At 35.7% G+C, this 17,173-nt stretch overlaps 1 protein-coding gene across 15 annotated transcripts in view; it reads left to right on the top strand.

Annotated features, from left to right (window-relative positions):
- Positions 1-17,173, top strand: part of VPS13B (vacuolar protein sorting 13 homolog B) — a 795,728-nt gene that overhangs the window by 136,470 nt on the left and 642,085 nt on the right. For all 15 annotated transcript variants that reach the window (XR_013824628.1, XM_079901966.1, XM_079901971.1 and 12 more), the window contains one exon: positions 7,703-7,884. Coding sequence is in view for 14 of the 15 variants with exons in the window: in XM_079901966.1 (XP_079758092.1) it covers positions 7,703-7,884 (182 nt within the window). In the remaining variant the exon portion in view is untranslated. The remainder of the gene's footprint in view (positions 1-7,702; positions 7,885-17,173) is intronic.

Here is a 17,173-nt window from a genome sequence, read left to right as displayed (position 1 = left end):
TTGTGGTATTGCTTTTCATTTCCCTAATGATGTTGAGCATTCTTTTAAGTGCTTATTGGCCATTTGTGTAAATTCTTTGGAGAAATGACTGTTTATGTGCATTTTTAATTGGGCTGTATATCTTTTTGCTGTTGAGTTGTGGGAATTCTTTGCATATTCTAGGCACTAGACCCTTCGTAGATATATGATTTGCAGAAGTTTTTTGTCATTTTGTGTGTTGTGTTTTCACTTTCTGGATAGTTTCCTTTGATACACAAAAGTTTTAAATTTTGATGAAGTCCCTTTTATCTGTTTTTCCTTTTGTTGCTTTTGTTTTTGGTATCATATTTAAGAAATTGTTCCTTAATCCAAGGTTGTGAAGACTACACTTATGTTTCCTTCTAAGATTTTATGGTTTTAGCTTTTTGACCAATTTTGAGTTAATTTTGGTATATGGTGTGAGGTAGGGATCTAAGTTCATTCTTTTGTATTTCAATTTGCAGTTGTTCTAAAACCATTTGTTAAAAAGACTGTTCATTCCCCACTTATTGGCCTTGACCATTTGTCAGAAGTCCATTGATCATAGATGTATGGGTTTATTTCTAGACTCTCAGCTCTAGTGCACTGATTTATATTTATATGTGTATTTGATTGCTGTACCTTTGTAGTAAGTTTTGAAATTGGGAAGCATGAGTCTTCCAACTTTGTTTTTCTTTTTCAGGATTGTTTTGACTATTCAAGATTCCTTGTAAATCCATATGAATTTAATTAGTTTAGGATTAGTTTAATCATTTATTCAAAATAGATGGGATTTTGATAGGGATTGTATTGAACCTATAGCTGAATTTGGAGAGTGCTGTCATCTTAACAGTATTAAATTTTCCAATCAATAAACATGGGATGTCTTTCCATTTATTTAATCCCTTCTTTAATTTCTTGCAACAGTGCTTTGTAGTTTTCAATGTAAAAGTCTTACACTTCTTTGGTGAAATACTTATTCCTAAGTATTTTATTCTTTTTGTTGCTATTATAGATGGAATAGTTTTCTTAATTTCCTTGTCAGATTGTTCATTTTAAGTGTATATGGGTATAAAACTGATTTCCATGTAGTTACCTTGTATCTTGGAACTTAGTTGAACTTGTTTTTAGCTCCATTCATTGGGGGGTGTGTGTGTGTCTGTGTGTGTGTTTATAGTTTTCAAGGTATGAGATCATGTCATCTGTGAGTAGTGATAGTTTTACTTCTTTTTCTACAATCTGAATGCCTTAAAAATTTTTTTTGCCTGGTTTCGTGGCTAGAACCTTTACTGCAATGTTGAATAGAATGGCAAGAGAAAAATACTTAACTTCTTCCTGATCTTGGAGAGAAAGCTTTCAGCCTTTCACCACTAAGTATGATGTTAGTTGTGTGTTTTTCATAAATATCCTATATCATATTGAGGAAGTTCTCTTTAGTGTGTTGAGTGTTTTATATTATGAAAGAGTATTGGATTTTGTCAAGTACTTTTTCTGTGTCAGTTGATATGGACATGTTTTCTCCCCTCTTCTTTCTATAAATATGATATATTGCATTGAGTTCTTGAGCCATTCTTTTATTTCTGGGATAAATTTCAGTTGTCATGGTGTACAATGCTTTTAATCTTCTTCCAAATTTCATTTACTGGTATTTTACTGAGGATTTTGCATTTATGTTCACAAGGGATATCGATGTGTAGTTTTCTTGTGTTGTTTTTGTCTGGCTTTGGTACCTGGGTAATACTGATGTTATAGAAGAAATTGGGAAGGATTCCCTTCTGTTGTTTTTTGCAAAAAAGTTGAAGAGTATTGGTATTTTTTTCTTCTTTAAATGTTGGTAGAATTCACATTCTTTAAATGTTGGTAGAATTCACAAGTGAAGCCTTTTGATCCTGAACTTTCCTTTCTTGGGAGATTTCTACTTTATTTTTGAAGAATAGTTAAGTCGGAATTATAATAATTATTATTTTTAAAATAAATTTATTATTCATTTATTTATTTATTTATTTATTTATTTATGTTTGGCTGCATTGGGTCTTCGTTGCTGTGTGTGGCCTTTCTCTAGCTGTGGCGAGCTGGGGCTACACTTCGTTGCGGTGCACCGGCTTCTCGTTGTGGTGGCTTTTCTTGCTGCAGAGCACGGGCTCTAGGTGCACTGGCTTCAGTAGTTGTGGCATATGGGCTTCAGTAGTTGTGGTTCATGGGCTCTAGAGCGCAGGCTCAGTAGTTGTGACGCATGGGCTTAGTTGCTGCACGGAATGTGGGATCTTCCTGGACCAGGGCTCGAACCTGTGTCTCCTGCATTGGCAGGTGGATTCTTAACCACTGTGCCACCGGGGAAGCCCTGGAATTACAATTATTAATTGACAGTTCTTTCTTTCAGAACTTTGAATATTTCATCCCACTGCCATGTGGCCTCCATGGTTTCTTCTAAGGAATGTCTTCAGAGCTCAACCAGGCAGTTTTCAACTCTGCCACCTTTTCTTGTTGTGCATACCCTGAAAGTCAGCCAGAAGTGAGAGCTTAAGGCCTTTCTCTTGTCTTTTCTCTGCAAGTGCACATGTGTGTGGCCTTCCGTATTCCCAGGAAGGTGTCTGAGCTTTTCAGTGTTTTTATTCCTGAAAGCATAATTTCCCAGCCTTTCTAAGATTTTGGTTAGTCTCTTTTTTTCCCCCTTGTCTATCTATTATTCCAGGCAGCAAGGACTATTGCAGTACATTTGCCTGTAAATGTTTTCTACAAATGCTCCTGGGTAGTTGTTTTAGTATTGGGAGAGTTCTGAATTAGGAGAGAGAAAGCAGGTTCTTTGAGTTGGTCCTCCAGGTAGCCACCAGACAGGTCAGAACGAACAACCACAATTTCTTTTTTTAAGTTCATAAATTTATTATTTGTTAATAAATCTGGCAGTCATGGCTGTTAATTTTTCAACCATGCATATGAGACCAAGAAGCACCAGAGCTCTTCCACTGACTTGACATTGAGATCCTACAAATATTTATATCTTTTAGGAATACAGAGATGTCAAGTAACAGTTTATCAAGAAGTACAGGTCATACTGGGGATAAGGGCTATTTGGTACCACTGCTGAGCCTGGGGGCCAGGGGATGTAACATGGGTAAATAAAAATACCACAAAGTTCACTGTTCCTACTGAGATTGAGCTGTTTAAAATTTTTTTTAGAATTTTACTTTATTTTTATTACGTGTTCCCATGTTTGTTGCAGGCTTTTGGTTAGTTTCTAGAGTTCTGAAAAAGTTGATTTTTGACAGTTTTTGCCAGCTTTTGTGTTGCTTTTATGGAGGGACAGACTTTTGGTATACCTTACTCTACCATCTTCGTTGATACAATTCCTCTTTTGGAGGTTTTAAGTGAAGTTTCTTTCTTTTTGTTTTAATTTAAAAATGTTTTAAATTGAAGTATAGTTGATTTACAGTGGTTCAGCATAGTGATTCAGTTGTATAATATGTGTGTGTGTGTGTATATATATATATATATTCTTTTTCAAATTCTTTTCCATTATAGGTTATTACAAGATGTTGAGTATAGTTCCCTGTGCTATACAATAGGTCCTTGTTGTTTATTTTATATATAGTAGTGCGTATCTGTTAATCCTAAATTCCTAATTTATCCCCCCCTTTCCCCTTTGGGAACCATAAGTTTGTTTTCTATCTCTGTGAGTCTATTTCTGTCTTGTAGATAAGTTCATTTGTATCATATTTTTGATTCCATATGTAAATGATATCATGATATTTGTCTTTCTTTGTCTGACTTAAAAGTGAAGTTTATGTCTATGAGAAGGTAAGAAATCATTTGATAATTCAGTGTCGGAGCAGGGAGTGGAGGTAGTTTGTTACATTGATAATGCTCATTTTTAAAACATTTTAAAAATGTTTTATGAAATTCATTCATTTTGACATAGTTTGTGATTTCTATAGTCCATTCTTGAAGTATTGCAGTTTCTTAAATTCTTTTTTTTTGAATTTTTTCAAGCTTTTAATTAATTAATTTATTTTTGCTGTGTTGGGTCTTCGTTTCTGTGTGAGGGCTTTCTCTAGTTGTGGCAAGCAGGGGCCACTCTTCATCGCGGTGCGCGGGCCTCTCACTATCGCGGCCTCTCTTGTTGCGGAGCACAGGCTCCAGACGCGCAGGCTCAGTAGTTGGGGCTCATGGGCCTAGTTGCTCCGCGGCATGTGGGATCCTCCCAGACCAGGGCTTGAACCTGTGTTCCCTGCATTAGCAGGCAGATTCTCAACCACTGCGCCACCAGGGAAGCCCCCTCTTAAATTCTTTTGAAAAAATAATGATATATATATCTCAAAGGACCAAGCAAAACAATAGAGACATTTATATAGGGAAAAAAGGGAAAAGATCACATAAAGTCATCCTCTGTTATCATCTTCCAGCAATGAATATTATCAATAATTCTATCCAGAATTTTTTATCTCAACATACAAACACATGCAGACATACTTTTATGTGTGGGTAACCCACCACTTCCTGCCATTACATGGAACCATGTTACAATGCAACTACATACATTTTTACCATATTTCAGCATATCCTTTCATATCAGTAGGTTCATTTAACTTCATTCTTTTTAATACCTGAATAGTTTTGCATCAAGTCAATGTGTCAGAATTTATTCAATGATGAGATTTTCTCAGGTTTAGGCTATTTTAAATAATGCTGCAAACACTGTCTTTGTGTAAGTATTCTTGCAGGCTCGTGTGAAAATTCTTTTCAGATAGATTCCTAGAAGATGAGTTAGAGTCTGAGAGGTCTTGCTAATCTGAGAGGTTAAAAGAGTCATACATTGTTTTAGTTTGAATTTCCCTTTTTACTGGTGAGGCTTAAGAGTCTTTTCATGTTTATGGGTCATTTCTAAATATAACACCTGCATTTTTTCCTCAACCATTTCAGTGTATCTCACAGGAATCTGTACATAACATTGTTATAGCACTCATTATGTTAAATTATAATTACTGGTTTACTTGTCTCACAACTAGATTCTGAATTCTTTGAGTGTAAAGATAGTGCCTGTATCTTCAGTTCCTAGCAAAGAACCTTGTATCTGTTAAGCTTTAAATATTAGGTGTAATTGATTTTCACTATAGTCATCTGTGGTAGATTGGGCAGGGATAATTATACTTGCCTTTTAAAGAGGGAAGTGAAGCTCAGAGAAGTTATATATATCTTTTTCCTAAAAACATGAAACAAATAAGTGATTTCGCCAGAATTGGAATTGATATTTTAAAAATTTCATGTCCTACTTCTAGTACCTTAAATGAAAAACTTTGAAAATGAGGTTAAAGAGATTTAAAAATAAAAGTAAATTCAAGGAAAGTGAACCCTATGGAGTCAGACTTCGATGCAGTCTCAGATGAATGGCTGTGTAAAGCCTATTCAGGTAATTCTTATGGATAAAAACCTTGGAAAACCAACTTAATTAGTGAATTAGGTTATTATCAAACTGCTGCAACCACACTGCCTTCCTTGCCATTGCTTGGACTTGCCAGGTTCAGTCCTACCTCAGGACCTTTTCACAGACTGTTCATCTGCCTGAATCACTCTCCAGAGATATCCACACAACTGTCACTTACCTCCTTCAAGTCTGCTCATGTCTTGCTTGGAATTAAACCTATCCTTTTAATATGATCTACCCACCATATATGAAATTGCTCCTTCTTCAGTAGTTCCTATTCCATGCTCTGTTTTTCCATTCTCTTTTTCTGTTTCCAAGAGCATTTCTCTTCTAACTTCCTTATATCATTTGTTTACTTATATTGATCAACTTTTTAATTTGTTTCCTGTCCCCATTAGAATATAAACTATGAGGACACTGGGATTTTAATTTTCTGTTTTGTTCATTGATGTTTTAAAACAGCTAAGATACTTCCTAGGTAGCTAGTGCATGACTGCTACAGAATAGGCAATTAATAAATATATGCTGATTTTATAGATTTTCTAGAGAACAGCTTTAAAATGAAGCTTGAAGACCAGCTAGGCCTAATCTGAGACCTAAACAGTCAAAGTCCCAGCAACATTATAGCTCATTTTTTTGTAGACCTAGGAACTGCAAAGTAAAAATCCAGTCTTAACTTTGAAGGACATTAGGTTTATTAGCAAGGTGGTTCTCAGCTGCAGTAGCAATGACTAGAAAAGGAGCCCATTGACTTGAAAGATGACTGAAATTAAAAGTATACCTGGAAAATACAAAGGTAACCAATTGACATGAGACTCTGTCAGTATCTCAACTGTATAGGGCTATTGCTTGAAATTCCTTTATATTCTTCTTACGGTTAAATAGTGCACATACGCTGATTGTTTTTACTAGTCTGTAGTGGACAGGTGGGAGGATAGTATAAAACAAGGGAAGTTCTGGAGAAGGACTGGTTCCTTCATGTTACATTTATTGGAATGAATGCCCATAGAATTTTTTTCTTTATCTGCTCTTTTCTCCAGGAACACTGATTATTTTCTGTCATCCATATCAGTGTCCTTTTCTAAAATCATTTTATACTTTTTCAAAAGTTTTATCTTATGTGACTTTCTGAATTTTATCTACGATGTTCTTAATTGTATTTTATGTTTTTAATTTCTAAATATTTGAGGATTTTGCAGATACCTTTCTTTTATTAGTTTACAGTTTAATTCCATTGTGATCAGCACATATACTCTGATTTCAGTCCTTTTAATTTTATTGAGACTTGTTTTTGTAAATGTAAATTGGTGCAGCCACTGTGGAAAACAGTGTGGAGATTTCTCAAAAGGCTAAAACTACCATATGACCCAGCAGTTCCACTCCTGGGTATATGTCCAAAAAAATAAAAACACTAATATGAAAAGATATGTGCACCCTAGTGTTCATAAGCAGCATTATTTACAGTCACCAAGATATGGAAACAATGTAAGTGTCCATCTACGGAGGAATGGATAAAGAAAATGTGCGTACACACACACACACACACACACACACACACACACACACACACACACTGGAATACTACTCAGCTGTAAAAAAGAATGAAATTTTGCCATTTGCAGCAACATGGATCAACTTGGAGGACATTATGCTAAGTGAAGTAAGTCAGACAAAGACAAATACTGTATGATATCATTTATATGTGGAATCTAAAAAATACAACAAACTAGTGAATATAACAGAAAAGAAGCGGACTCACAGATATAGAGAACAAAGTAGTGGTCACCAGTGGGGAGAGGGGGAGGTACAAACTGTTGGATGTAAAATAGGTTCAAGGATGTATTGTGCAGCATGGGGAATATAGCCAATATTTTGTAATAATTGTAACTGGAATTTAACCTTTCAAAAGTGTATAAAAAAATTTAAAAAAGGGAATAAGGCAGATCTGTTAGTAAATCCTATTTTAAGTGTTAATTAGTACTATTTTCACTGTTATTTTTGATGATTGACTTGATTTAAAAAGTGTAATGCTTGAGCTGAATATATGTGTATGAATGTGTGTGGACATTATTTTAGTTTGTATTTTTATTTTTTATTATTGTTAGAGGTTCTGAAATAGTGAAACATTTAAAGTTAGTAGAATTGTGTATCTCTTTGATTTAATTCTAATTAAAATAATTTCTGTGTATACCTTTTCTTCCCTTGCATCCTAATTTACTTTATATGGTGTTGTTTATAAATGTTATTTAATATATTGTTTGTTATGCTTTGTATTTTCTTATGCAGGACCAAAAGATCTCAGATTGCTATAACTGAAGGTATATTTGAACTTCCAAATCTCACAGTTCAAGCTACAAGAGCACAGACACTTCTGCTGCAAGCAATTTATCAAAGTTGGTCTCATATTGGAAATGTCAGCTCTTCAGCAGTGAATGAAGCTTTGATGAATGAAGTTTTCCAAACTATAGGTAAGAACACACTCTTCTTGACAAGTGTATGGAAAACTCTTATTAGAGGTGACTAATATTTTATCATTCAAATTCATGTGTATAGTATGATCAACTTAAATTGTAGTGTATTTCTATGAAAGCAGATTTTTATAGCACCTGTGTAAAATCCAAGATATGAGTTAAGCCATTCAGTTTTGTTCTCTGCCACCAACTTGTGGATATATTTTGTAGTTGCAAGAGATTATTTTTCACCAGCTCCTTGTACAATTCATCCTTTGGCCTTACTTGGATAACTTTTGAGGGGATCAGTCTGTATGTTTGAAATGATAACCAAGTCAAGTATAAATACAATATGTTTGATTATGCTGGTAGAGTGGAATAAAATTCTTAATTATAGTACTTTAGCAATTCATAAGCAAGTTAATTTTTTTAATGTGGAAAATATTAGTCTTACACCCTGAATGAATGAATTAACTATGGAAAATTAAAAATCTGCTTTGATGCCAGTTTATTATCTTCATCTTATCACTCACTTTGTAGATAAACAAGAAAAATTGCAGAAGGCTTGCTTCTTTTAGTTGTTTCAGCTCAAAATAATGTTACTTTTGCAGTGACACAAAAAGGATATATTTTTATTAAGTGCAATCATGCTTAAAATGATAACATTATTTTTATCTTATACCTCATTTGTTTATTAAAATAAAACTGGTTTTGTTGTTATATGATGCTTTCTAAGGTTTTAAGTTTAGACCTTACTATGGGGAATATCTTATAAATTCTTAAAAAATGCATTTTAATTAGAGCCTTTTCATTTAATATAGCCATTGCCTAATATAAAATTGTACAGCTGTTTTGGAACAGGTTTTTAGGATTCTGTAAAGAAATGATGGGACAAATGTTTCATTTGTTTAGAAGTTCTTAACTTGGGGCTTATGAAAGGGCTTCGAATTCTGTGAATACCCTGAAATAGTATGCAGATCTTATGTGTGTATAAACATATACCCCTAAGGTCACACATATTTATGTTCTCTTTTTTAGTTGATTCTTTTATTAAATGTAGTGAGTCTATTCCTTAGAGAGTCTTTTGACACATCTATTTTTTCTTATATTAACATAGTTACAGTTAGTTTTTGTTTGGTTGGTATTTGATATAGTTCCTTTTGCATTCTTTACTTGAAATCTATGTGTTTTTATCTTTAGGTATATGTCCTGGAAATAACATATAACTAGATATTATAGATCAAGTTTTCTAATTTGTCTTTTAGCTAGTAAATTCAATCCATTTATACTTGTGACTATAGTTTCTTTTTGTCTTTGTTTCTATCATGTTACTGTTTTGTTTCCTTTTATACTGATATAGCTACACTACTTTTTAAAAAATTGCTATTATTTCTTACTTAATATCCTCTTTACACTTGGAATTTGTATACTCCTATTGAATTATTATTTTTTAAATTTTTTAATTTAATTTAATTTTTTTTATACAGCAGGTTCTTATTAGTCATCCATTTTATACACATCAGTGTATACATGTCAACCCCAATTGCCCAATGCATTACCCCCCCACCCCCACCCCCCCGCAGCTTTCCACCCTTGGTGTCCATACGTGTGTTGTCTACATCTGTGTCTCAACTTCTGCCCTGCAAACCGGTTCATCTGTACCATTTTTCTAGTTTCCACATATATGCGTTAATATATGATATTTCTTTTTCTCTTTCTGACTTACTTCACTCTGTATGACAGTCTCTAGATTCATCCACGTCTCAACAAATGACCCAATTTTGTTCCTTTATATGGCTGAGTAATATTCCATTCTATACATGTACCACATCTTCTTTATCCATTCGTCTGTCAATGGGCATTTAGGTTGCTTGCATGACCTGGCTATTGTAAATAGTGCTGCAATGAACATTGGGGTGCATGTGTCTTTTTGAATCATGGTTTTCTCTGGGTATATGCCCAGTATGGCATTGCTGGCTTATATGGTAATTCTATTTTGAGTTTTTTAAGGAACCTCCATACTGTTCTCCATAGTGGCTGTATCAATTTACATTCCCACCAACAGTGCAAGAGGGTTCCCGTTTCTCCACACCCTCTCCACCATTTGTTGTTTGTAGATTTTCTGATGATGCCCATTCTAGCTGGTGTGAGGTGCTACCTCATTGTAGTTTTGATTTGCATTTCTCTAATAATTAGTGATGTTGAGCAGCTTTGCATGTGTTTCTTGGCCATCTGTATGTCTTCTTTGGAGAAATGTCTATTTAGATCTTGTGCCCATTTTTGGATTGGGTTGTTTGTTTTTTTAATACTGAGCTGCATGAGCTGTTTATATATTTTGGAGATTAATCCTTTGTCCATTGATTTGTTTGCAAATATTTTGTCCCATTCTGAGGGTTGTCTTTTTGTCTTGTTTATGGTTTCCTTTGCTGTGCAAAAGCTTTGAAGTCTCATTAGGTCCCATTTGTTTATTTTTGTTTTTATTTCCATTACACTAGGAGGTGGATCAAAAAAGATCTTGCTGTGATTTATGTCATCGAGTTTTCTTCCTATGTTTTCTTCCAAGAGTTTTATAGTGTCCAGTCTTACATTTAGCTCTCTAATCCATTTTGAGTTTATTTTTGTGTAAGGAAGTGTTCCAATTTCACTCTTTTACATGTAGTGGTCCAGTTTTCCCAGCAGCACTTATTGAAGAGACTGTCTTTTCTCCATTGTATATCCTTGCCTCCTTTGTCATAGATTAGTTGACCATAGATGTGTGGGTTTATATGTAGGCTTTCTATCTTGTTCCATTAATCTATGTTTCTGTTTTTGTGCCAGTACCATATTGTCTTGATTACTGTAGCTTTATAGTACAGTCTGAAGTCAGGGAGTGTGATTCCTCCAGCTGCGTTTTTTGCCCTCAAGAGTGCTTTGGCTATTCGGGGTCTTCTGTGTCTCCATACAAATTTTAAGATTTTTTGTTCTAGTTCCGTAAAAAATGCCATTCGTAATTTGATAGGGATTGCATTGAGTCTGTAGATTGCTTTAGGTAGTATAGTCATGTTCACAGTATTGATTCTTCCAATCCAAGAAGATGGTATATCTCTCCATCTGTTGGTATCATCTTTAATTTCTTTCATCAGTGTCTTATAGTTTTCTGCATACAGGTCTGTTGTCTCCCTAGGTAGGTTTATTCCTAGGTATTTAAATTATTATTGTTGCCATGGTAAATGGGAGTGTTTCCTTAGTTTCTCTTTCAGATTTTTCATCATCAGTGTATAGAAATGCAAGAGATTTCTGTGCATTAATTTTGTATCCTGCAACTTTACCAAATTCATTGATTAGCTCTCGTAGTTTTCTGGTGGCATTATTAGGATTCTCTATGTATAGTATCATGTCATCTGTAAACAGTGACAGTTTTACTTCTTCTTTTCCAATTTGTATTTGTTTTATTTCTTTTTCTTCTCTGATTGCTGTGGCTATTCCAAAACTATTTTGAATAATAGTGGCATGAGTGAACATCCTTGTCTTGTTCCTGATCTTAGAGCAAATGCTTTCAGTTTTTCACCATTGAGAATGATGTTTGCTGTGGGTTTGTCATATATGGCCTTTATTATGTTGGGGTAGGATCCCTGTATGCCCACTTTCTGGAGAGTTTTTATCATAACTTGGTGCTGAATATTGTCAAAAGCTTCTTCTGCATCTCTTGAGATGATCATATGGTTTTTATTCTTCAGTTTGTTAATATGGTGTATCACATTGATTGATTTGTGTATTTTGAAGGGTCCTTGCACCCCTGGTATAAATCCCACTTGATCATGGTGTATGATTCTTTTAATGTGTTGTTGGATTCTGTTTGCTAGTATTTTGTTGAGGATTTTTGCATCTGTATTACATCAGTGATATTGGTCTGTAATTTTCTTTTTTTGTAGTAGTATCTTTGTCTGGTTTTGGTCTCATGGTGATGGTGGCCTCATAGAATGAGTTTGGGAATTTTCCTTCCTCCTCAATTTTTTGGAAGAGTTTGAGAAGGATGGGTGTTAGCTCTTCTCTAAATGTTTGATAGAATTCCCCTGTGAAACCATCTGGTCCTGGACTTTTGCTTGTTCGGAGATTTTCAGTCACAGTTTCAATTTCATTCCTTGTGATTGGTCTGTTCGTATTTTCTATTTCTTCCTGGTTTCGTCTTGGAAGGCTATACCTTTCTAATAATTTGTCCATTTCTTCCAGGTTGTCCATTTTATTGGCATAGAGTTGCTTGTAGTAGTCTATTAGGATGCTTTGTATTTTTGTGGTGTCTGTTGTAACTTCTCCTTTTTCATTTCTCATTTTATTGATTTGAGTCCTCTCCCTCTTTTTCTTGATGAGTCTGGCTAATGGTTTATCAATTTTGTTAATCTTCTCAAAGAACCAAGTTTTAGTTTTATTCATATTTGCTATTGTTTTCTTTGTTTGTATTTCATTTATTTCTGCTCTGATCTTTATGATTTCTTTCCTTCTGCTAACTTTGGGTTTTGTTTGTTCTTCTTTCTCTAGTTCCTTTAGGTAAGGTTAGATTGTTTATTTGAGATTTTTCTTGTTTCTTGAGATAGGGTTGTATAGCTGTAAACTTCCCTCTTAGAAAAGCTTTTGCTGCATCCCATAGGTTTTGGGTCATCGTGTTTACATTGTCATTGTTTCTAGGTAATTTTTGATTTCCTCTTTGATTTCTTTAGTGAACTCTTGGTTATTTAGTAACGTATTGTTTAGCCTGCATGTGTTTGTGTTTTTTACGTTTTTTTCCCCTGTAATTCATTTCTAATCTCATAGCATTGTGGTCAGAAAAGATGCTTGATATGATTTCAGTTTTCTTAAATTTACTGTGGCTTGTTTTGTGAGCCAAGATGTGATCTGTCCTGGAGGATGTTCCGTGCGCACTTGAGAAGAAAGTGTAATCTGCTGTTTTTAGATGGAATGTTCTGTAAATATCAATTAAACCTATGTGGTCTATTGTGTCACTTTAAGCTTCTGTTTCCTTATTTATTTTCATTTTGGATGATCTGTCTATTGGTGTAACTGAGGTGTTAAAGTCCCCCACTATTATTGAGTTACTGTCGTTTTCCTGTTTATAGCTGTTAGCAGTTGCCTTATGTATTGAAGTGCTCCTATGTTGGGTGCATATATATTTATAATTGCTGTATGTTCCTCTTGGATCAATCCCTTGATCATTATGTAGTGTCCTTCCTTGTCTCTGGTAACATTCTTTATTTTATTATTTATTTTTTTGCGGTACTTGGGACTCTCACTGCTGTGGCCTCTCCCGTTGCGGAGCACAGGCTCCGGATGCGCAGGCTCAGTGGCCATGGCCCACGGGCCCCGTCGCTCTGCGGCATGTGGGATCCTCCTTGACCGGGGCACGAACCCACGTCCTCTGCATCGGCAGGCGGACTCCCAACCACTGCGCCACCAGGGAAGCCCACATTCTTTATTTTAAAGTCTATTTTATCTGATATGAGTATTGCTCTTCCAGCTTTCTTTCTTTCTTTTTTTTTTTTTTTTGGGGTACGCGGGCCTCTCACTGCTGTGACCTCTCCCGTTGTGGAGCACTGGCTCTGGACGTGCAGCATCAGCGGCCATGGCTCACGGGATCCAGCCGCTCCGCGGCATGTGGGAACTTCCCGGACCGGGGCATGAACCTGTGTCCCCTGCGTCAGTAGGTGGACTCTCAACCACTGTGCAACCAGGGAAGCCCATTACAGCTTTCTTTTGATTTCCATTTGCATGGAATATCTTTTTCCATACCCTCACTTTCAGTGTGTATATGTCCCTAGTTCTGAATTGGGTCTCTTGTAGAGAGCATATATATGACTCTTATATTTGTATCCATTCAGCAAGCCTGTGTCTTTTGTTTGGAGCATTTAATCCATTCACGTTTAAGGTAATTATCGATATGTATATTCCTATGACCATTTTCTTAATTTTTTTGGTTTTTTTTTTTTTTTAATAGGTCCTTTTCTTCTCTGTGTTTCCCAGTTAGAGAAGTTCCTTAATCATTTGTTGTAGAGCTGGTTTGGTGGTGCTGAATTCTCTTAGCTTTTGCTTGTCTGTAAAGCTTTTGATTTCTCCATCTAATCTGAATGAGATCCTTGCCAGGTAATCTTGGTTGTAGGTTCTTCCCTTCATCACTTTAAGTATATCATGCCACTCCCTTCTGGCTTGTTGAGTTTCTGCTGAGAAATCAGTTGTTAACCTTATGGGAGCTCCCTTGTATGTTATTTGTCAGTTTTCCCTTGCTGCTTTTAATAATTTTTCTTTGTCTTTAATTTTTGCCAGTTTGATTACTATGTGTCTCGGCATGTTTCTGCTTGGGTTTATCCTGTATGGGACTCTCTGCTCTTCCTGGACTTGGATGGCTATTTCCTTTCCCACATTATGGAATTTTTCGACTATAATGTCTTGAAATATTTTGTCCAGTCCTTTTTTCTCTTTTCTCCTTCTGGACCCCTATAATGCAAATGTTGTTGCGTTTAATTTTGTCCCAGAGGTCTCTTAGGCTGTCTTCATTTCTTTTTATTCTTGTTTCTTTGTTCTGTTCCACAGCAGTGAATTCCACCATTCTCTCTTCCAGGTCACGTATCCGTTCTTCTGCCTCAGTTATTCTGCTTTTTTTTTGCCGTACGCAGGCCTCTCACTGCTGTGGCCTCTCCTGTTGCAGAGCACAGGCTCTGGATGCACAGGCTCAGCAGCCACGGCCCACGGGCCCAGCTGCTCCGCGACATGTGGGATCCTCCCAGACCGGGGCACGAACGAGTGTCCCCTGCGTCGGCAGGCGGCCTCTCAACCACTGCGCAACCAGGGAAGCCCAGTTATTCTGCTTTTTATTCCTTCTGGTATAGTTTTCATTTCAGTTATTGTATTGTTCATCTCTGTTTGTTTGTTCTTTAATTCTTCTAGGTCTTTGTTAAACATTTCTTGCATCTTCTCGATCTTTGCGTCCATTCTTTTTCCGAGGACCTGGATCATCTTTCTGTATCATTATTCTGAATTCTTTTTCTGGAAGTTTGCCTATGTCCCCTTCATTTAGTTGTTTTTCTGGGGTTTTATGTTGTTCCTTCACCTGGTACATAGCCGTCTGCCTGTTCATCTTGTCTATCTTTCTGTGAATGTGGTTTTTGTTCCACAGGCTGCAGGATTGTAGTTCTTCTTGCTTCTGTTGTCTACCGTCTAGTGGATGAGGCTATTCCTATTGAATTATTATTATTATTATTTTTTTAACATCTTTATTGGGGTATAATTGCTTTACAATGGTGTGTTAGTTTCTGCTTTATAACAAAGTGAATCAGTTATACATATACATATGTTCCCATATCTCTTCCCTCTTGCGTCTCCCTCCCTCTCACCCTCCCTATCCCACCCCTCCAGACGGTCACAAAGCACTGAGCCAATATCCCTGTGCCACGCGGCTGCTTCCCACTAGCTATCTACCTTATGTTTGTTAGTGTGTATATGTCCATGACTCTCTCTCGCCCTGTCACAGCTCACCCTTTCCCCTCCCCGTATCCTCAAATCCATTCTCCAGTAGGTCTGTGTCTTTATTCCTGTCTTACCCCTAGGTTCTTCATGACATTTTTTTTTGTTCTTAAATTCCATATATATGTGTTAGAATTATTAACTTAAATAACTGATGCTGCTTTGGAAAGCAATTTGTTAGTTCTTGAACAAGTTAAATGTAGAATTATTATATAACCCAGCAATTTTACTCCTATAACTACACCCAAGAATTGAAAACATATATCTACATAACATCTTGTACATGAATTCGTAACATTATTTTTTCCTTTTTGCATGCAAAAATATTTATTTATTTATTTTTATTTAAAAAATTATTTTAATTTTCGGTCATGCCACGTGGCTTGTGGGATCTTAGTTCCCCAACCAGGGATCAAACCCACGCCCCCTGCTTTGGAAGTACTGGACCACCAAGGAAGTCCCAAAAGTATATTTTTTTAATAATAATTTTATATATTTAAGGTATGCAACAATTTAAGAATGTTTTCATATACATGGTGAAATTATTACCACGGTCAAGCTAACTAACATATATATCTCCTCACATAGTTACATTGTTTTCCTGTGGTGAGAGTACCTGAAATTTACTCTTAACAAATTTCCAGTATATGGTACAGTAGTAAGTAAAATCATCATGCTGTACATTAGATTTCTAGAACTTATCGTACATAACTGCAATTTTGTACCCTTTGACCAACATATCTCATTTCTCCCACTTCCTGGCCCTGGTAAACAGTATTCTGGCCTCTGCTTCTATGAATTTGACTTTTTAGAGTCCACATATAAAGGATTTCACATAGCATTATTTTCAATAGCCAAAAGGTGGATACAACCCAAATATCTTTTAACCGATGAATGGATAGACAAAATGTGTTATATCTTTACGATGGAATATTATTCAGACATAAAAAGGAATGAGGTACTGATAACATGCTGTGGATGAACCTTGAAAACATTATGCTAAGTAGAAGAAGCCAGATGCAAAAAGTCTCATATTTTGATTCTAGTTTTATGAAATACTTAGCATATACAAATACACAGATACAGAAAGTAGATTAGTGTTTGCCAGAGTCTGGGGAAAAGGAGGAATGGGGAATGACTGCATGAGTTTCTTTCAGATTGATGAAAATGTTCTTGAATTAGTAGTGACGTTTTCATACTTGTGAATATGCTAAATTGTACTTAATTGTACACTTTAAAAGGGTGAATTTTATGTTATATGAATTTTATCTCATTTAAAAAAATGCTTTAAATTGATGAATATTTAATTGGACTAAATTATGTGTTGTGGTCTGAATGTGTCCCGCCAAAATTCATATGTTGAAATTCTAATGCCCAATGTGATAGTGTTAGGAACTGGGGGGGCCTTTGGGAGTTGATTAGATCACGAGGGTGGAGTCCTCACACATGAGATTAATGTCCTTATTAAAAGAGGCCACAGAAGAACTCCGTTGATCCTTCTGCCATCTGAGGACACAATGAGAATTTAGTAGTCTGCAGCAGGAGGAGGTTCTCACCAGAACCTGACCATGCTGGCACCCTGATTTTGGACTTTCAGCCTCCAGAATTGAGAGAAATAAACTTCTCTTGTTTATATGCTACTCAGTCTGTGGCATTTAGGTATAGCAGCCCTAATAGGCTAAAGCATTATGTTATTGCCATTGTTATGGCTGTTATTTTATGTGGAGTTACTGTACAAAAGCTTTTCTTTCAGATCCTCACCCATAATGCCTATAGTGAAGCCTTCATTGGCAATAGCATTTTTCACTGTTGGAAATTA

This window comes from Stenella coeruleoalba (genome assembly GCF_951394435.1).
Source record: "Stenella coeruleoalba genome assembly, chromosome: 17".
NCBI classification, from domain to species: domain Eukaryota; kingdom Metazoa; phylum Chordata; class Mammalia; order Artiodactyla; family Delphinidae; genus Stenella; species Stenella coeruleoalba.
Note: the sequence above shows the minus strand (reverse complement) of the source record. Positions and strands in the feature narration are given on the sequence as shown.